We start from the raw sequence: 20,276 nt of genomic DNA, 5'->3' as shown, positions 1-20,276 counted from the left end.
AGGCTGAGGCAGAAGGGTGTGAACCTGGGAGGCAGAGGTTGTAGTGAGCCGAGATTGCGCCACTGCACTCCAGCCGGGGTGACAGAGCGAGACTCCCGTCTCAAAAACAAAAAACAAAAAAACTGAGAACTGGGTCAGGCATGGCAGTTCTTGCTTGTAATCCCAACACTTTGAGGGGCTGAGGTGGGAGAATGGCTTGAGCCCAGGAGTTCAAGACCAGCATGGACAACATAGTGAGACTCCATTTGTATAAAATTAAAAAATTTGAGAACCAGTGTTCTACACCATTGGGTGTACCTCATTTTCTACCCATCTCCACACACCTAGACACTTCAGGGCCAAGGCCTGAGGGACACCTCAAAGTGCCTGACGGGATCCCAGCAATGACAAAACTGATTCTCAGTCCCACCAATTACACGACTGAGGTTTTTACTCCAATTTTACAGATGACAAATCCAGGGTCAAGGACATAGGGCAGGGACCAATGCCGGTGTGACAGAATCTAGGACAGAGGACCCCAGAGGTGGCACAGAATGGAGTGCTGAGTAGAGTCCCTAAGGGAGATGCCCACTCTTCAGCCACCTCCCTGGACAGACCAGCCAAGAGGACACCAGTTGCTGCTCCAGTCAACGAAAGGGACACTTTATTGAGGCTCCAGGGCCATGGGGCCTGGGCAGGAGGCTGCCCTTCAAAGAAAGAACAACCTTATTTGACCTTCTTCTTGGGACGCAGGTTGTTGGTGTGGCCACACTTCTTCTTGCGGCAGTTGACAGCACGAGGGTGAAGGCGAGCGTAGCACCTGCACAGAGACAGGAGGGGCGGGTGAGGGCATACCCTGACTCCGGCAGCCCCCACAGTCCCCCAAGCATCGGAGCACACATACTTGCGGCAGATCATCTTGTCGCAGTTGTATTTCTGGGCAAGCTGGCGGAGGGAAGGCTCAATAATGCCACCTCGCAGGCGCAACACCAGGTGCAGGGTGGACTCTGCAGGAGACAGCCAGAGGGACAGCGACTGAGCCCAGCCCTGGCTCCTCAGTCACAGGGGCAGGGCCCTCTGGGGCCTATAGTCTGCTGCTTTCTCAAGTGTGATGGGGACACCAAGTCGGGATCCCCCGAGTGTTCTACGTGTGGAAGATACAGTCCCAGCCAGGCCTGCCCCAGGAAATCTCCATCTCAGCACTGACCACGAGCCCTGAGGGGAGTCTGAGACTGACATATGCCAACTGAGGCTTCCATCTGGGTTTCTAACATGGAAGCCGACTTCTAAGTGGTTCAGGCAAGGTCAGATACTGAAGTCTAGGCTGGGCACCATGGCTCACACCTGTAATCCCAGCACTTTAAAGAGACCAGCCTGGCCAACATAGTGAAACCCTGTCTCTACTAAAAATACAAAAATAATTAGCCGGGCATAGTGGCGGGCACCTGTAATCCCAGCTACTCGGGAGGCTGAGGCAGGGGAATCGCTTGAACCTGGGAGACGGAGGTCACAGTGAGCAGAGATCGCACCACTGCACTCCAGCCTGGGTGACAGAGTGAGACTATGTCTCACAAAAAAGGACACTGAATTCTTGTCACTCCAACAAGTGACACTAATTTCCTTATTGCAATGATAAAAAAAAATTCACATTATGACTTTTTTTTTGCCTCTCGAGTTCAAGCAATTCTCCTGCCTCAGCCTCCTGAGTAGCTGGTACTAAAGGCAGGCACCACCATGCCTAGCTAGTATTTGTATTTTTAGTAGAGATGGGATTTCACCATGTTGGCCACAATGATCTCAATCTCTTGACCTTGTGATCCGCCCGCCTCCGCCTCCTAAAGTGCTGGGATTACAGGCCTGAACCACTGCACCCAGCTGATTTTTATATTTTTAATAGAAACGGGATTTCACCACATTGGCCAGGCTGGTCTTGCACTCCTGACCTCAGGTGATCCACCCGCCTTAGCCTCCCAAAGCGCCAGGATTACAGGCGTGGGCCACTGTGCCCAGTCCCATTATTTTAAACAAAACACAAGTCATTTGAACTGCTCCCCAATCCCTGACTGAGGCCATCAATGCTCCTTTCCTAGGACCTGGGAATCCTGGGTCCCTGCCCAGCAACCCCAACCCTAGTACCTTTCTGGATGTTGTAGTCAGAGAGAGTGCGGCCATCCTCCAGCTGTTTGCCAGCAAATATCAGACGCTGCTGGTCAGGCGGGATACCTGAGGGGGAGGGAGGCTCAGTTAGAGGCTCTGCGGAGCATATTACTAGCAGTGTCCCCAGCAGGGGAGCTCCAGCACTACCCCCAGTCTCTCAAAAGGCGAACTGAGGTAGAAGATAACAAACGTTCTTCAGATCACATGGAGAAGCAAGGGCAAAACAGGTCTAAAGCCAGCACAACCCACACAGGACTGAGACTCCCCTGGGCAGAGAGGGACTCCCAGTTCATAGCCAGAGCCCCCACACCCAGCCCTACTCACCCTCCTTGTCTTGAATTTTGGCTTTGACATTCTCAATGGTGTCACTGGGCTCGACCTCAAGGGTGATGGTTTTGCCCGTGAGGGTCTTCACAAAGATCTGCATGTTTGCGTCTGCTGGAAGAAGGGAGGCAGCATAGACTGGTGAGCAATGCATGCCTGAGTGGCACAAGCTCAGGTGCCTACACCCCAGTTGCTATCCCTTTGCCTGCACCGAGCCCAACTGGTCCTGCCCCAGTACCTGTCTTCCTTCCACTCCTCCAAGCCTGGCCCTGCTACGCTTCTCACACACCCTGGCCTGTAGTCTAAACATGTCCTGGAACTAAAGACCACATGTCCTCCACCCTCCTGACTGCACGGGTGCTCTTCAGGAACACAGACTGTGGTTATTCTCCTTAGGCTTAGCAGCGGAAGGACTCATCAGTATCTCCTGATGGAATAAGTACCCTTTGGCATCATCTTGCCAGATCCATCTTCCCTGAGTGCGGTCCCACCCTCTCCCACCGCAGCCAGGTCCTGATCTGCACAGGCTGCTCCTGCTGCCAGCCTGGATGGGAAGCCATCCCTTACAACACACATGCCTTCCTGTCGCAGCCTCTCTCCTCTCTAACTCCAAGCTGGAGCACCCAACACTCCTAGCTTCTTTCTCAATTACACCAAAACTCTCCAGACCCCACACCACGAACATCACTTAGTATCTGCCAACCACTTGCCAAGCATTGTTCACATATAAAAGTTGACTTAAAAAGACAAAAGAATCGACCGGGCACAGGGGCTCATGCCTGTAATCCCAGCACTTTGGAAGGCCGAGGCCGACGGATCATTTGAGGTCAAGAGTTCAAGATAAGCCTGGCTAACATGGTGAAACCCCGTCTCTACTAAAAATACAAAAACCAACTGGGCGTGGTGGCGGGCGCCTATAATCCCAGCTACTCGGGAGGCTGAGGCAGGAGAATCGCTCGAGCCCGGGAGGTGGAGATTGCAGTGAGCCGAGACCGCACCGCTGAACTCCAGCTCAGGCGACAGAGCGAGACTCCATCTGAAAAAAATACAAATAGTCTAAAGAAAAGTCTAAAAAGCAGACACTACCACCAGGCCCTCCTTACAGACGTAGTAATACAGCCAGGTATGAAGACTCAGCTCGAGAAATTTAGTATTTCCAAAGCGACTGACGCAGTGACTGGCAGAGTTAACGCTACACGCTCAATACCCCTCTCTCATTAACTCGGATCTGCCCCGAGGACCTCTTCCCGCCCGAGGCCTCGTGGGGTCACGCTGGCAGGCAAAGCAGGCAGGCTCCTCTCTAAAACGGCGCTCGCCTCCTGGGCCCCGGTCTGGGCTCGGAGCCGCGGCCTCGCGAGGCCTGCCCAGCCACCCTGCCGAGACTGGCCCGCATGAGCCGGCTCAGGGCCGCCTCTTCTGCCGCCCAGGCCCCTGCAGCCTCCCGCAGCCCCCCACCCGCCCTCGGCCCGGCGCGAACCCGCACGACCGCTGCCACCAACCAGCTCGACCGCCTAGCTGAAGAAAAAGAGGACGGCGGAACCGGAAACCACCTAATCGCCGCCGAAAGCGCTTGCGCACGGAGCACGCCGGGCGCCTGCGTCACAATTCGCCCCGCGCCTTGGGCCCCGCCCTGCCGCCATCTTGGATGCTGGCAAATGAAGCCGCAGCGCACGTGGGTGAGCGGCGCCCACCCGCTTCCGGGTGTGGGCTCCGCCCGCCGAGTCACTTGAGACGATTGCACCTCTCCCGGTGTTTGCGTCGGCTGCCTCTGGGCCACTGACAACCGCTGGCGGCTGGCGGGCCCTCAGCGAATAGTTGAACGGAGGAAAGGAGAATGTTTTCTAATAAAGGAAAGGCATTAAGCAGAGGACTGCGGGTCCAGGACGCAGGAGTCCGGGCTGGGAAAGCACCTAACACCTGGAATCGGTTATTATAAAGCTCTCGGCCGCTGTGCCTGAATGGATTTCAGGACAGCAGCAGGAAGAGCAGACGGGACTACCGCATTCTCCCGGAAAGGTGGTGGTGCCTGACAAAAGGTGCCAAGCAGGACTCAGGGTCTTTTTTTTTTTTTTGAGACGGAGTTTCGCTCTTGTTGCCCATGCTGTAGTGCAATAGCGCGATCTCGGCTCACCGCAGCCTCCGCTTCCTGGGTTCAAGCAATTCTCCTGCCTCAGCCTCCCGAGTAGCTGCGATTACAAGTGTGCGCCACCATGCCCGGCTAATTTTGTATTTTTAGTAGAGACGGGGTTTCTCCATGTTGGTCAGGCTGGTCTCAAACTCGCAACCTCAGGTGATCCGCCTGCCTTGGCCTCCCAAAGTGCTGGGATTACAGACGTGAGCCATTGCGCCCGGCAGGGGCTCTTTTCAGTGTAGGATCCAGATTTGTGGGTGGTTAAAAAGTGCCAGGGCGGGCTGGGCCCGGTGACTCACGCCTGCACTTTGGGAGGCCGAGGTGGGCGGATCACCTGAGGTCGGAAGTTCGAGACGACCCTGACCAACATGGAAAAACCGCATCTCTACTAAAAATACAAAATTAGCTGGGCGTGGTGGCGCATGCCTGTAATCCCAGCTACTCAGGAGGCTTGAGGCAGGAGAATCGCTTGAACCCGGGAGGCAGAGGTTGCAATTAGCCGAGAGAGTGCCGTTGCACTACAGCCTGGGCAACAAGAACAAAACTCCGTCTCAAAAAATGAAAAAAAAAATTACAAAAATTTTCCAGGTGTGGTGGCGGGTGCCTGTAATCCCAGCTACTCGGGAGGCTGAGGCAGGAGAATTGCTTGAATCCAGGAGGTGGAGGTTGCAGTGAGCCGAGTTCACGCCACCGCACCCAGCCTGGGCGACAGAGTGAGACTCCATCTCAAAAAAAAAAAAAAAAAAAAAGTGCCAGGGCGGGTGCAGTGGTTCACACTTGTAACCCCAGCACTTTGGGAGGTCAAAGAAGGAGGATTACTTGAGGTCAGGAATTCAAGACCAGCCTGGAAAACATAGTGAGACCCTGTCTCTACAAAAAAAAAGGTTTTTTTTTTAACTATCCGGGTGTGGTGCTGTGCACCTGTAATCCCAGCTACTTCAGAGGCGAGAGGATTGCCTGAGCCCAGGGGTTTGAGATTGCAGTGACCCAGGATTCGGCCACTGCACTCCAGCCTGTGCAACAAAGAGAGATGCTGTCTCAAAAACAAAAACAAAAAAAGTGCTGAGTACAGAGAAGATGCGGAGCAATGAGAAGTTACCTATAGGCTTAACAGGGGTACCTGTTTATTTCCTTGAACATTTGCAGGCGCTACTATACCAGGCAAAAGCAGACACTCACGTCTGGGAAGATGCCTTTAAGAACATAATTTCCTTTTCTTTTTTGAGACAAGAGTTTCGCTCTTGTTGCCCAGGCTAGAGTGCAGTGGTGCGATCTTGGCTCACTGCAACCTCTGCCTCCTGGATTCAAGCAATTCTCCTGCCTCAGCCTCCCAAGTAGCTGGGATTACAGGTGTACACCACCACGCCCAGCTAATTTTTGTATTTTTAGTAGAGATGGGGTTTCACCATGTTGGCCAGACTGGTCTCGACTCCTGACCTCAGGTGATCCACCCGCCTCAGCCTCCCAAAGTGCTGGGATTACAGGCATGAGCCACCAAGCCTGGTCATAACAACATAATTTCTAAGTACTCAGAAGATGAGGTAACCCTGGGAGTGTGTCTGATGGGGAATGGATCTAGTGTGGCTCCCAGATCTGGAGGAAGGATGAGATCTGGAGGAGGAATTATGAAAGGAGGGTGGGAACGGTAGTATTGTGAGCAGTGACAGCAGCGTGAGGGAAGACCTAGCTGATGATGGGAACTTGGGTTGTTATAGCTCCCACCAGGGGGGTTCCAAAAAAGGGCCACATCTCTTTCTAGCTCTGTAGTGCCTGATTGTCTGCACCTCCCTCCAGCAGGGCCCCCAGCCCCACATCCAGCACTTGCCCTCTTTTTGGGTTGCTTGGCCTAAGGATGGAAGAAGCCACGGCTAGGTGTACTTTTCCCTTTTTAGTAATGGTGTCTTTTTATTGATAACTTCCCAACAGCATCTGTAAACATCGGGTACAAAAATATTCCATTAAACTCTTTCCCGAGGTGGCTCTGTTTGCTCCATGGAGGCCTTCAGAGAGGCCTGCTGGCTCCTCAGGTTCCACACCTCTATTCAGAGAAACACAGGCCTCAGTACGCTCACGGCTGAATGGATGGCCAGCCTCCGTCTCAAGACTTCTACCTATCTCAGAAACCTCCTTGAGATACCAAGGAGAAAGTATTTGATACTTTTACGGAGCAAGGGGCAGGAAAAGCAGAATTAGTGGGTGCGGGGGTGGGCTGGGGTGAACTCAGAGACCGTGCTTGTGCACCTCAAGGAGGTCCTGACCAGGGGTGGGGGACATCTGGCTCTGGTCTCTGGGAACCTTTTAAGCATTCTTCAGAGCAGACGTCAGGCTCAGCTCTGGAAAAATTCCCCTGCGCCCAGCCCCGGGACTCCAGCTGGAATGGGCGTGCCCTGGCATGGCAGAGGGGTCTTGCAGAAGAGAGATGTTCTGAGGAAGGAAGGAGCCAGAATTAAAGACCCCCCCAGGAATTCCACACCCCTCGGGAGAGAGCCTTGTCCCCCTAGGAGCCCTGGGTGACAGAACGGGGCAGCAAAAGAGCCCTGGGTGACAGAACAAGGCAGGGTTACCCGCTGCCGCCTTGTATGCCGCTGCCCTGAGACCCCCTCAAGGCACCGGGCAGCAGAGCTATTCGCCCGTCGTCTCCTCGTCATCTGTCTGGCTGCGGCCGTTGATGGCTGGAGAGCCAGGCTGGACATGGGACAGGTCCTCGAAGCCAGGGCTCAGGGAGGGTGAGACGGTGTCAGGGCTGGTGTCACATGAGCCCGTGCTCTGTTCTGAGGTGGCAATGGTGGTCGTGGTGCTGGGTGGGATGAGGTCTTCATCCTCTTCCTCTAGGAATGATGCCTCTGGGATATCTGGGGGAAGGAGGCCCAAGAGTTGGTTTTGTCACCTTGCCAAGCTCTGTGATGTAGGACTTATTGTCCATGTGACCCCTAACGGCTGCCCTCACCCCATGGGGGTATCACTTGACGCTTTTTTTTTTTTTGAGAAGGAGTTTCGCTCTTGTTGCCCAGGCTAGAGTGCAATGGTGTAATCTTGGCTCACTGCAACCTCCGTTTCCCGGGTTCAAGCAATTCTTCTGCCTTAACCTCCCGAGTAGCTGGGACTACAGGTGCCCATCACCACGCCCATCTAATTTTGTATTTTTACGAGACACGGGGTTTCTCTATGTTGGTCAGGCTGGTATCGAACTCCCGACCTCAGGTGATCCACCCGCCTCAGCCTCCCAAAGTGTTGGGATTACAGGCACGAGCCACCGCGCCTGGCAGACTTGGCCCATTTTTATTTTGTAGAGGAGAAAACTGAGGCCCAGGCAGGGAAGAGCCCTCCCTTCAAGGTGAGGTGAGGAAGGGACACAAACTCTGGGGTTAGGCCTAAAGGAGCCCTGAGGGCGAACCTGGCTCACTGCACTACCTGAGCTAGGTACATGACCTCCCCTCAGCCCGGCTCCCTGCTCTGTAAACTGCTGTTGGAGGCCCTGGGATGGAGAGCTGTCGGCCTTTTCAACAGATGGGGTGAACTCCGGCTCAGCCTGCAGAGCCCTTTAAGGTGGTGGCAACATGGAGTGGTACCCCAGAGAACACGCGAGCTCTCTAGCCAGACAGATGTGAACTCAAGTCCTGCCCCTCTGGGCCTCTGTTTCCCTCTCCATGAAACGGGGATACTCACAGTCCCCACCCCATGGGTGACTGTGGGTAACAGCTGGCCATGGGACAGGTCCTCGAAGCTGGGGCTCAGGGAGGGCAAGACGATGTCGGGGCTGGTGTCACATGAGCCCGTGCTCTGTTCTGAGGTGGCTCATAATGCACACAGGGATAAGGATTGTCACGCTGCTTATCCACATTCTCCTGTGTGGCCTCCCCACAGGGCACGGACTCCCGTCTTAGTGCCCACTCTGCCAGCTGCTGACAGGACCAGGCCAGCACCCCGACCCTGCCCCCACCCCAGGTTTCCCCAGACCCACTGCCCATTACAGCCTGGTCTCAGTATCAGGCCCCAAGGTGGCCTTCCAGAAGCCTGCCCTGGGCGGAGAGTGCTGACATGCTCGGGAGCAGGAGCTCTGCGTGACACTTACGGCTGAAGGCCTCTGGGTGCTGCCTGGCCAGTTTCCCTTTCAGTGTCCTGCAGGGGAGAGAAGGCACACAGGGCTTAACCTGCTGAGCAGGCAGGCTGGGCCTGGTGCTGGCCACAAGCCCCTGCTGCCAGCTGAGGGCAAGGGGAGACGGGAGTGAGAACCCCCACACTGTTCATCACCTCACATCTTCACTCTCTCTAGGTGCTCAGCTCAGCAGCCACGGCCCTGACAGTCGCCCACCAGCCGGCCTCCAGCCCCAAGGTAGGCACCAACCCCCAACTAGTTAGACTCTGGGTGCTCTGAGCCTAGGCACTGGCCGGGGGCTCCCCCTGCAAGGCTGCTTCTTACATGTGGCCTCTTCTCTGATAAACTTTTTTTTTTTTTTTTTTTTTTGAGACAGAATCTCACTCTGTCGCCCAGGGTGGAGTGCAGTGGTGCCATCTTGGCTCCCTGCAACCTCCACCTTCCGGATTCACATGATTCTCCTCCCTCAGCCTCCCAAGTAGCTGGGATTACAGGCACGTGCCACCATGCTCAGCTGATTTTTTTGTACTTTTGGTAGAGATGGGGTTTCATCATGTTGGCCAGGCTGGTCTCAAACTCCTGACCTCAGGTGATCCGCCTGCGTCAGCCTCCCAAACTGCTGGGATTACTGGCATGAGCCACTGTGCCCAGCCATTCCTGCCTTTTCATTATGTGTCTAGCACTATGTTACTTTTTTTTTTTTTTTTTTGAGATAAAATCTCGCTCTGTCGCCCAGGCTTGAGTGCAGTGGTGCGATCTCGGCTCACTGTAAGCTCCGCCTCCTGGGTTCACGCCATTCTCCTGCCTCAGTCTCCCGAGTAGCTGGCACTACAGGCGCCCACCACCACGCCCGGCTAATTTTTTGTATTTGTAGTATTTTTTATATTTTTAGTAGAGACGGGATTTCACCATGTTAGCCAGGATGGTCTCGATCTCCTGACCTCGTGATCCGCCTGCCTAGGCCTCCCAAAGTGCTGGGATTATACGCATGGGCCACTGCGCCCAGCCGCACTATGTTACATTTTTGAAGAATAAATAAACTGCAAGGCTGGGAGTGATGGCTCATGCCTGTAATCCCAGCACTTTGGGAGGTCGAGGTGGATGGATCACCTGAGGCCAGGACTTCGAGATGAGCCTGGCCAACATGGGGAAACCCTGTCTCTACTAAAAAAAAAAAACAAAAATTACACAAAATACAAAAATTAGGCTCACACCTGTAATCCCACCACTTTAGGAGGCCGAGGCAGGCAGATTGCTGGAGCTCAGGAGTTTGAGACTAGCCTGGGCAACACGGTGAAACCTCGTCTCTACTAAAATACAAAAAATCAGCTGGGCGTGGCAGCATGCGCCTGTAGTCCCAGCTACTCAGGAGGCTGAAGCAGGAGAATCGCTTGAACCTGGGAGACGGAGGTTGCAGTGAGCTGACATTGCACCACTGCACTCCAGCCTGGGCGACAGAGCAAGGCTCCATCTCAAAAACAAAACAACGATAACAAAAATTAGCTGGGCGTGGTACAGTATGTCTGCAGACCCAGCTACTTGGGAGGCTGAAGCACAAGAATCGCTTGAATCCGGGAGGCAGAGGTTGCAGTGAGCCAAGATCACGCCACTGCACTCCAGCCAGGGCCACAGATCAAGACTGTCTCGATCAATTAATCAATCAGTAAATAAACTCATGTCGAGATTTTATCCCAGGGTTGGAATTGTCCCAGACACTTAAGTGCGCAGTGAAGCCTTGTAAAACAAACAGAAATCTCCCCTTTACCCTGGTATGTGAAGGAAACTGAGGCTCAGATGGGGAGGTGGAGGCAGAGGTCAGCTGGGGCCCTGGGGTGGGGCTGAGCACCCACCTGATACGGCGGAAGATGCTGTCCAGGTCCCGTTTCATCTCTACCAGGGTCCTCGTGTGGTGCAGGAAGCGTTCGCTCATCTGCTGCAGGCGGGCGCTGGACAGGTTGTTGAAGTTGAGCAGCATCTCATTGGTCTTCTCAAAGCGGTCCAGCCTGATGGTGGAGAGAGGGCATGAGCTTCACTGCCCAGCTTCAGGGCCCTGCCCAACCTGGCCCAGCAGACTCTTCATGCCAAGCCCTTGGCTGCTTCACAACCTTTGCATGGGCTGTTCCCTTGTCCTGCAGAGTTCTACCTACTCTTTGAGCCACCTAGCAAACTCCTATTCAACCTTCAAAACCCTACTCAAGTGTGTCCTTCTCATGTAGCCTTGTCTACCTCTTCATTCAATCAGACTTTTTTTGAGACAGAGTCTCGCTCTGTCACCCAGGCTGCAGTGCAGTGGCGCGATCTCGGCTCACTGCAAGCTCCGTCTCCCAGGTTCATGCCATTCTCCTGCCTCAGCCTCCCGAGTAGTTGGGACTACAGGTGTCCGCCACCACGCCTGGCTAAGTTTTTGTATTTTTAGTAGAGACGGGGTTTCACCGTGTTAGCCAGGATGGTCTCGACCTCCTGACCTCGTGATCCACCCACCTTGGCCTCCCAAAGTGCTGGGATTACAAGAGTGAGCCATCGTGCCCGGCCCAATCAGACTATTTTAATTCCACTAGCCCCAGGTTGTTCCTCTGGCCCAGCCCTGACACCACAGGGCCAGGAGGGTCTGTGCCTGGCTTTGTCTCCCCTCAGTCTAGAAGTTCCCCAGAGCCAGGTCTGAATCTGACCTAAAAAAACAGGAGACCAACCGGGCACGGTGGCTTACGCCTGCAATTCCAGCGCTTTGGGAGGCCAAGGCAGGCGGATCATGAGGTCAGGAGTTCAAGACCAGCCTGGCCAACATGGCGAAACCGCGTCTCTACTAAAAATACAAAAATTGGCTGGGCATGGTGGCAGGCGCCTGTAATCCCAGCTACTTGGGAGGCTGAGGCAGGAGAATCATTTGAATCCGGGAGGCGGACATAGCAGTGACCCAAGATTGCGCCACTGCACTCCAGCCTGGGTGACAGTGCGAAACTATGTCTCAAAAAAGGAGACCAGCACTTTAGGAGGTCGAGGCAGGGTGGATCACTTGACATCTGGCCAACATGGTGAAACCACATCTCTTCTAAAAATGAAAAAATCAGGGCCGGGCACGGTGGCTCACACCTGTAATCCTAGCACTTTGGGAGGCTGAGGCAGGTGGATCACGAGGTCAAGAGATTGAGTCCATTCTGGTCAACGTGGTGAAACCCCGTCTCTACTAAAAATACAAAAATTAGCTGGCCATGGTGGTGCACACCCACCTACTTGGAAGTCCCAGCTACTTGGAAGTAGTCCCAGCTACTTGGGAGGCTGAGGCAGTAGAATCACTTGAACCCAGGAGGCAGAGGTTGCAGTGAGCTGAGATTGCGCCACTGCACTCCAGCCTAGCGACAGAGCAAGACTCCGTCACAAAAAAAAAAAAAAAAAAAATCAGCCAGGCATGGTGGTGCATGCCTGTAATCCCAGCCACACAGGAGGCTGAAGCAGGAGAATCACTTGACCCCGGAGGCAGAGGATGCAGTGAGCAGCGATTATGCCATTGCATTCCAGCCTGGGCGACAGAGTAAGACTCTGTCTCCCAAAAAAAAAAAAAAAAAAAGACACAGGAGAGAGACAGGTACTATTGAGACTCCGAGCTGCTCTGGGTCTGGGAGAAAAGGTAAGGAAATCAGGTCTGTCTGTGTCGTGACAGCTGGGAAGAGCCTTTGGCTCAGAGACACAAAAACAAAGCTGTGGGAGGCTGTTCTTCCACTCCAAGACTGTATTAGCCCAGTGGTGTCCAGTCTTTTCATTTCCCTGGGCCACACTGGAAGAAGAATTGTGTTGGGCCACACATAAAATACACTAATGCTAACGACAGCTGATGAGCTAAGAAAGAAAAAGAAAAAAGTCGCAAAAAAAATCTCATAGTGTTTTAAGAAAGTTTACGAATTTGTGTCGGGCCACATTCAAAGGGTTGGACGGGCTGAGGGTTGGACAAGGTTGGTATCAGCCTTTTTTCCCCACAGGGCAGGCCTGAATTAGGGCAAGGTTTCAGCGGCCACAGCACCAAACCCCAGTGAGGACAAGAGGCCTTTTTATCCCCTCCAAGAGACCCTGGGCACTGTGCAGACACAGCCTGGGCTCTAGGATTCTAGTCCTTCAACAGGAAGTAGGCACACCAGCATAAAACCCGCATAAAGGCCGGGCACAGTGGCTCAGGCCTGTAATCCCAGGACTTTGGGAGGCCGAGGCGGGTGGATCACTTGAGGTCAGGAGTTCGAGACCAGCCTGACCAACATGATGAAAGCCCATCTCTACTAAAAACACAAAAATTAGCCGGGCATGGTGGCACATGCTTGTAATCCCAGCTACTCAGAAGGTTGAGGCAGGAGAAATCGCTTGAACCCGGGAGGCGGAGGTTGCAGTGAGGCAAGGTCGCACCATTGCACTCCAGCCTGGGCAACAAGAGCAAAACTCTGTCTCAAAAACAAGAAACAAATAAACAAAAAAACCGGCATATGGCCCCCTCTGGTCCTTCAACTCTCCCACCCCAGGCCTCGGGACAGGAGCCCCTGCAGCCCCCGCCAAGCCATCCGCAGCTGCAAAACCTCCCCAAAGCCCTGCTTCCTGTGCCAAGGCCTCGCCTCCAGGCCGGGAAGGAATTTACTTTGGAGCCAGCGACAGATTTGCTCATTTCCTTCATTTTATCACCAGTGTGGGCCCCGGGTAGGGGCGGGCAAGACAAGAATGCTGGCCAGCCCGTGGATTCCTTCCCACGCTCAGGTCCCCCAGCCGCCACTCACATGTTCTTCTGGGCCAGGATGATGGCGTTGACATCATCTGTGTTCACCATGCTCAGGATGCGGCCGCAGAAGACCCTCGAGGCCGAGTCCGGGAGGTCCATCTCTTCCTCCTCCTCCGCTGCCTGAAACAGGCAAGAACAGAGTGGTCTGCACCAGTCACCAGGTGAGGTGGGACCAAGAGGCCAGGCCGGGACCCCCATGTGCTGGAATCTAACCCAACCGTGGTGGTATCCTACAGTGGGGATGTGTGACTGCGGCTCAGTCATGCCACCTGAACCTCAGGTGTGCCACCCCAGGAATTTGGAGGTATTGGGCAAACTAAGAGAGGTTGTTATTTGTAAACTGTACCCAAGCACATTAGAATCCCATCATCTCCCACTTCCATGAGCCCAAGGCCACAGGCACCTCTCACCTGCACAGATCTGCCAGCTTCCTCCCTCATCCCCTGCCTCACAACTGCTGTCTTCACAAGCTGAACGTGTGTGGCAGCTTCAGCAAATCATCACCACCTTCAATGTCTCCTCTCCCAAGAGGTCAAAGACTCCTGTTCCAGTCACTCTTACCGCTTCTTTTACTACTTGACCTCGTTTTTTTATTTCTTTTTGATACGGAGTTTCACTCCCAGGCTGGAGGGCAATGGCAAGATCTTGGCTTAGCACAACCTCCGCCTCCCAGGTTCAAGCAATTCTCCTGCCTCACCCTCCCGAGTAGCTGGGATTACAGGTGCCCGCCACCACGCCTGGCTAATTTTTGTATTTTTTAGTAGAGACGGGGTTTCACCATGTTGGCCAGGCTGCTCTCGAACTACTGACCTCAGGTGATCCACTCGCCTCAGCCTCCCAAAGTGCTGGGATTACAGGCATGAGCCACCACGCCCAGGCTACTTTACCTTGTTTTTGTTTGTTTGTTTGCTTGTTTGTTAAGAGACAGGGTCTCACTATGTTGCCTAGGCTGCTCTTAAATTCCTAGGCTGACACGACCCTTTTGCCTTGGCCTCCCAAAGTGCTAAGATTATAGGCCTGAGCCACCGCGCCCAGCCACACTTTACCTTGATTTAACTGCTTCACTGGTTCACCTCTTCCTGAAATTATCCTAGTTATCAACTAACCTGTGTGCCTGTCACCGCCACAACGTTAGCTCCAAAAGAGCAGAGGTGGCCGGGTGCTGTGGCTCATGTCTGTAATCCTAGCACTCTGGGAGGCCGAGACGGGTGGATCACGAGGTCAGGAGTTCGAGACCAGCCGGGCCAACATAGTGAAACCCCATCTCTACTAAAAATGCAAAAATTAGCCAGGCATGGTGGCGGGCACCTTTAGTCCCAGCTACTCACTTGAACCCAGGAGGTGGAGGTTGTGGTGAGCCAAGACTGTGCCACTGTACTCCAGCCTGGGCGACAGAGAGACTCCGTCTCAAAAAAAAAAAAAAAGAAAAAAAAAAAGAGCAGAGGCGTGTCTGTCACCAGAACCCGACCCGGAGTCTTGCTCATAGCAAGGGGCTGCCAGAATGTTGTTGTGGGGAAGGGCAACAGAACTTTTCAAACTCAGCTCTGACGTGACACTTTTATTAGCAAATTAAAGCCCAGAATTGCAGGTACTCACAGCCAACCTGTGGGCCCCAGCAACCCAGATGGTTCTGAGGTTCCCAGTTTCGCTGGCACACGGATGACCATAATGGCAGGCAGGGACTCCCCGGAGCAGCCGGGGTAGGAGGGGCTGCAGCACTGACCCTCCTAGGGAGTTCAGGAAAAATCTAGGATCTTGATATTAGTTTGGCTCTGAGGCCCACACATTTAATAGCCAAGAAACAGAGAGCTACTTCTACTGGATTAGAAAGGGTTTCAGAGGCCGGGTGTTGTGGCTCACGTCTGTAATCCTAGCACTTTGGGAGGCTGAGGTGGGCAGACTACTTGACGTCAGGAGTTCAAAACCAGCCTGGCCAACATAGTGAAACTCAGTCTCTACTAAAAATACAAAAAAAATTAGCCGCCGGGCATGGTGGCGGGCACCTGTAGTCCCAGCTACTCGGATGGCTGAGGCAGGAGAATGGCTTGAACCTGGGAGGCAGAGGTTGCAGTGAGCCGAGATCACGCCACTACACTCCAGCCTGGGCGACAGAGTGAGACTCTATCTAGAAAGAAAGAAGGAAAGAAGGAAAGAAAGAAAGAGAGAGAGAGAAAGAGAGAAAGAGAGAGGAGAGAGAAAGAGAGAGAGAGAGAAAGAGAGAGAGAGAGAAAGAAAGAAAAGAAAGAAAGAAAAAGAAAGAAAGGGTTTCAGAGCTCACTTAATGTACTCTCCCATTTATTCAGCAGCTACTCTATGCTAAACAAAGCATCAAGCTCATAATACTGTTATCATCCTTATTTATAGATGAGAAAACTGAGGCTCAGGGACACTGAGAAACTGGGCCACTGTCACACAGCCAGTGAACCTAACTCACAACAAATGGCCACAGCCCACAGGTCTCACAAAGGTGTGAATCTGAACAGGTACACAATATCCAGCTGTGACAGGACAGTGGCTTCTTACAGCAGCTGATTTCTGGCCGACTTCTGACGTTTCTCCAGGAAAAAACAGGAAACAGGGATTTTTTTTTCTGGGAAATTGCCTCATTGACAAATGTTAGCAATCAATACTTTTTTCCAAAATATCATGGAGGCCAAGGGTATCTATTTGTGATCTGAATCTGGTCAGTGGTTTGCAGCACCTTCTAGAAATAAGGTGCCACACCTGGCGAAACCCCCTTCCCTCTAATAATAGCTATGGTTATTGAACTCCTATGACATGCCACGCAGAGACACCCACAGTCTCCACATTCCCAAAGAAGCATGATCTTGTATAAAGAGGATACCTGGACCGAGTGCTCATGCCTGTAATCTCAGCACTTTGGGAGGCCAAGGCTGGTGGATCACCTGAGGTCAGTTCAAGACCAGCCTGGCCAACATGGTGAAACCCCCGTCTCTACTAAAAATACAAAAATTAGCCAGGCATGATGGCGGGCACCTGTAGTCCCAGCTACTCAGGAGGCTGAGGCAGGAGAATCGCTTGAACCCGGGAGGCAGAGGTTGCAATGAGCCAAAACCAAGCCACTGCATTCTAGTGTGGGCTACAGAGGGAGACTCCATCTCAACTTAAAAAAAAAAAAAAAAGACACCTGGAGAGGGAGGCCCATAGCTAGTACCAGTGAGGCACAGTATTGGGACCTTCTGGGATACACTCCTCCTTCAAAACAGGACTCTTTTCTGTCTCTGGCTCCCAGATGTGAGGGCTGAGGGGTTCCTGGCACCTCCCTCCCGTCCCCCCACAACTTCCTCTCCCAAGAAGCCTTCCCTGATTACTGCTAGTATGGCCCACATACACAGTGAAATTGACCCAGCAAGAGCTCTGATCCCAATTCCAAATGTAGATTTATTGAAGAAACGCAGAGAGGTAGGCTGTTTGACCATGGGAGAGCCACTTCACCCTTCCGAATCAGTTTTTTCAACCATAAAATGAGAATAAGGTAGAATGAAGATCTCACAGTGCTGTCTGTGGCAACTGAAACCAAAGGTGATAACGACTGGAGCTCAGGACAGGCTGTTTCTCCAAGAGGAGTGTGAAGAAGTCCCGGGACAGGGCCCAGAAATCAACATTTTGAGAGCATCCCAGGGGCCTCTAAGAATATATTACGGGCAAACACTTGTAGAGCACTTCATTTCATCCTCAATCACCGTTACGAGGCAGACACAATCATCTCCGAGTGAAACTGAGGCTCACAGGGGTGGGCTCCGTTGCCGAAACTCACGGGGAGAGGCAGAGAAGCACCACGGTTCTATATCCAGGTTATTTAACAGAATTTAACTCAGCCATCCAAGCTCTGAAAAACCCCAAGTGGGGAGGGGCTCAAATATCCCCTCACGCCCCGTCCCCTACAATACGGGGAAACTGAGGCACAAACCAGGCAACGCCCAGCTCCAGGTTACACGACACACCCAGAACACAGGAGGCCCCAATTCCTATGCCCCTGATCCGGATCCGGATCCAGATCCAGCCCGTAGCGCCGCCTGCGTATCCATTGAGCAGACGGGGAAACTGAGGCCTGTGCGCAGCAGGAATGACCAGATGTGGCCAGCGGCGCACCCCACCCCACCGCAGCCCGGGGACCGCGCCCGACCCGGACCGGTTCCCCGCGGCCCTGGAGTCCCCAGCCCCACCCCAAACTCGGCCCCGGCGTCGGTAGCGGCGGCACCTGCACATCTGGCGGCCTTGCTCGCGCTTCCGGGATGGCGCCCGCGCCGGCGAAACGTCACTGCGCACCGATCGTGCGAGCGCGCGTGGCGGCGGCGTACCCTAGAGCCGCTTGCGTGCGTTAAGTCACGCCAGGAAAGGGCGGGGCTTAGACGGAGCTTCAGCTTGTGGATGCATCACAATGAATAGCCAATGAAACAGTTCGTCTCGCGCCTGCGTATTTCCAGAAGTCCAGAAGCCCAGGGTTGAAAGCGGCCCGGAAGAAGGAAGGCTGAGAGAAGTGTCCCATTTTATAGATAGTGTGACTGAGGTCCCAGAGTGGTAACCCTCCCCAAGGTCGTAAACGCTACAGTGGTCAGAGGCCAAACCACACTCAGGTGTCCTGCTTTCCAGGCAGGGAATTAGACTCATCTGTCTTCAGACATCCCTGCTCCACTTTTGCTGAGTTTTTTGGTCCAAATTTCCTTTTTTTTTTTTTTTTTTTTGAGACAGAGTTTCGCTCTTGTTGCCCAGGCTGGAGTACAATGGCGTGATCTCGGCTCACCGCAACCTCTGCTTCCCAGGTCCAAGCGATTCACCTGCCTCAGCCTTCCCGAGTAGCTGGAATTACAGGCATGTGCCACCATGCCCAGCAAATTTTGTGTTTTTAGTAGAGACAGGGTTTCTCCATGTTGGTCAGGCGGGTCCCGATTTCCCGACCTCGGGTGATCTGCCCGCTTCGGCCTCCCAAAGTGTTGGGATTACAGGCATGAGCCACCGCGCCCAGCCCTGGTTTCCATTTACACTTCCACGTTGTTTTGGAGGAATGCGCTGGGGAATTTTTTAAAAGGGTTTACAGGCTGGGCGCGGTGGCTCACATCCTGTAATTGTAATCCGAGCACTTTGGGAGGCCGAGGCGGGCGGATCACGAGATCAGGAGTTCGAGACCAGTCTGACCAACATGGTGAAACCTTGTCTCTACTAAAAATAAAAAAAATTAGTTGGGAGTGGTGGCGGGAACCTGTAATCCCAGCTACTCAGGAGGCTGAGGCAGGAGAATCGCTTGAACCCAGGAGGCAGAGGTTGCAGTGAGCCAAGATCACACCACTGCACTCCAGCTTGGGCGACAGAGCAAGACCACGTCTCAAAAAAAAAAAAAAAGGTCAAGCTAAAAAATGAAGAAAATGTATTTTAAGTTCATATTAGTTTGTGTATACGAGTACCAAGTTTTTGTAATAAAATGCCTCACAGCTACAATTGGAAAAAAAAAAAAATGGGCCTGTGGCCCAAGCCTGTGGTCCCAGCTACTCAAGAGGCTGAGGTAGGAGGATCGTTTGAGGCCAGGAGGCAGAAGTTGCAGTGAACGAAGATCCCACTCCAGCCTGGGCAAGAGAGTGAGACCCAGTCTCAAAAAACAAACAGGTCCGGCACAGTGGCTCATGCCTGTAACCCCAGCACTTTGGGAGGCCGAGGCAGGTGTATCACCTGAGGTCAGGAGTTTGAGACCAGACTGGCCAACATGGTGAAACCCCATCTCTACTAAAAATACAAAAAAAAAATTAGCCTGGCGTGGTGGCAGGTGCCGTAATCATAGCTACTCAGGAGGATGTGGCATGAGCATCTCTTGAACCTGGGAGGCGGAGATTGTAGTGAGCCGAGATTGTGCCACTCCACTCCAGCCTGGGTGACAGAATGAGACTTTGTCTCAAAAAGCAACAACAACAACAACAAAAATCGCCATAAACTGATATGGATTTATTTTATGGGTTATAATTATTTCCTTTCCCGCCCCTTTAAATTAGCTCCTGGCCGGGCGCAGTGGCTTACGCCTGTAATCCCAGCACTTTGGGAGGCTGAAGCAGGCGGATCATGAGGTCAGGAGATTGAGACCATCCTGGCTAACATGGTGAAACCCTATCTCTACTAAAAATACAAAAAATTAGCCAGGCGTGGTGGTGGGCGCCTGTGGTCCCAGCTACTCGGGAGGTTGAGGCAGGAGAATGGTGCAAACCTGGGAGGCAAAGCTTGCAGTGAGCCTCTAGAGATCGAGCCACTGCACTCCAGCCTGGGCGACAGAGCAAGACTCTGTCTCAATAAATAAATAAATAAATAAATAAGCTCCTGTGTCATTTTAATATGTCGCCACCATTCTCTGAGCATTATTTATCTTGGGCTCCCCAACATGATCCAATGCTGTGTAAAATCCCTGGAATCAGCCATTTCTCCAAGGAACCTGGTTCCTTTGCTTCAAGAGTAGGATTTAGAAACCAAGATCAGTTGGGGCGCAGTGATTCACGCCTGTAATCCCAGCACTGCGGGAAGCTGAGGTGGGCAGATCAGGAAGTCAGGAGTTCGAGACCACCTGGGCCAACATGATGAAACCCCATCTCTATTAAAAACACAAAAAATTAGCCGGGCATGGTGGTGGGCACCTGTAATCCCAGTTACTCAAGAGGCTGGAGAATCACTTGGAACTGGGAGGCAGAGGTTGCAGTGAGCTGAGATCACCCACTGCACTCCAGCCTGGGCAACAAGAGCAAAACTCTGTCTCAAAACAAAAAAGAAAGAGGCCGGGTGTAGTGGCTCACTCCTGTAATCCCAGCACTTTGGGAGGCCAAGGTGGGCAGATCACCTGA

General features: G+C 53.1%; 2 protein-coding genes across 6 annotated transcripts; both read right to left on the bottom strand.

The window, feature by feature from the left end:
• Positions 1–614: 614 nt before the first annotated feature.
• On the bottom strand, positions 615–4,106 carry UBA52 (ubiquitin A-52 residue ribosomal protein fusion product 1). 4 transcript variants are annotated; one of them, XM_054466342.2, is made up of 5 exons: positions 3,960–4,106; positions 2,461–2,574; positions 2,116–2,202; positions 884–986; positions 615–799 (listed from the first exon to the last, which is right to left on the bottom strand). In XM_054466342.2, the coding sequence occupies exons 2-5, from the start codon at positions 2,561–2,563 to the stop codon at positions 706–708; spliced, it is 387 nt and encodes a 128-aa protein (XP_054322317.1). In that variant the 5' UTR covers positions 2,564–2,574; positions 3,960–4,106; the 3' UTR covers positions 615–705. The 4 variants fall into 4 exon arrangements, with proteins under 4 accessions (XP_054322317.1, XP_054322316.1, XP_054322319.1 ...); XM_054466341.2 differs by having other exon boundaries at positions 3,938–4,071; XM_054466344.2 differs by having other exon boundaries at positions 2,461–2,571; positions 3,938–4,046.
• A 2,363-nt stretch (positions 4,107–6,469) lies between these two features.
• KXD1 (KxDL motif containing 1) lies at positions 6,470–17,897 on the bottom strand. 2 transcript variants are annotated; one of them, XM_054466339.2, is made up of 5 exons: positions 17,663–17,897; positions 13,439–13,560; positions 10,538–10,690; positions 8,664–8,710; positions 6,470–7,443 (listed from the first exon to the last, which is right to left on the bottom strand). In XM_054466339.2, exons 2-5 carry the CDS (start codon positions 13,537–13,539, stop codon positions 7,214–7,216), a joined length of 531 nt encoding a protein of 176 aa, XP_054322314.1. In that variant the 5' UTR covers positions 13,540–13,560; positions 17,663–17,897; the 3' UTR covers positions 6,470–7,213. The 2 variants fall into 2 exon arrangements, with proteins under 2 accessions (XP_054322314.1, XP_063513540.1); XM_063657470.1 differs by having other exon boundaries at positions 13,439–14,128; positions 15,492–17,803.
• Between the last annotated feature and the right edge of the window lie 2,379 nt (positions 17,898–20,276).

The sequence above is a fragment of the Pongo pygmaeus genome, chromosome 20 (genome assembly GCF_028885625.2).
Source record: "Pongo pygmaeus isolate AG05252 chromosome 20, NHGRI_mPonPyg2-v2.0_pri, whole genome shotgun sequence".
Taxonomy (NCBI): Eukaryota; Metazoa; Chordata; class Mammalia; order Primates; family Hominidae; genus Pongo; species Pongo pygmaeus.
This window is presented reverse-complemented; position numbering and strand designations above follow the sequence as displayed.

What these genes read in the sequence shown, in the direction of transcription:
- UBA52 (XM_054466342.2), bottom strand. Translation starts at nt 2,563, where the DNA reads ATGCAGATCTTTGTGAAGACCCTCACGGGCAAAACCATCACCCTTGAG. An exon ending in CAAAATTCAAGACAAGGAGG is followed by an intron (nt 2,203 to 2,460) that starts GTGAGTAGGGCT and finishes CCTCCCCCTCAG; the next exon opens with GTATCCCGCCTGACCAGCAG. An exon ending in GACAAGATGATCTGCCGCAA is followed by an intron (nt 800 to 883) that starts GTATGTGTGCTC and finishes GTCTCTGTGCAG; the next exon opens with GTGCTACGCTCGCCTTCACC.
- KXD1 (XM_063657470.1), bottom strand. Translation starts at nt 13,704, where the DNA reads ATGACTGAGCCGCAGTCACACATCCCCACTGTAGGATACCACCACGGT. An exon ending in AGCATCTTCCGCCGTATCAG is followed by an intron (nt 8,711 to 10,537) that starts GTGGGTGCTCAG and finishes TCTCCCCTGCAG; the next exon opens with GACACTGAAAGGGAAACTGG. An exon ending in GCACCCAGAGGCCTTCAGCC is followed by an intron (nt 7,444 to 8,663) that starts GTAAGTGTCACG and finishes TCCTTCCCCCAG; the next exon opens with ATATCCCAGAGGCATCATTC.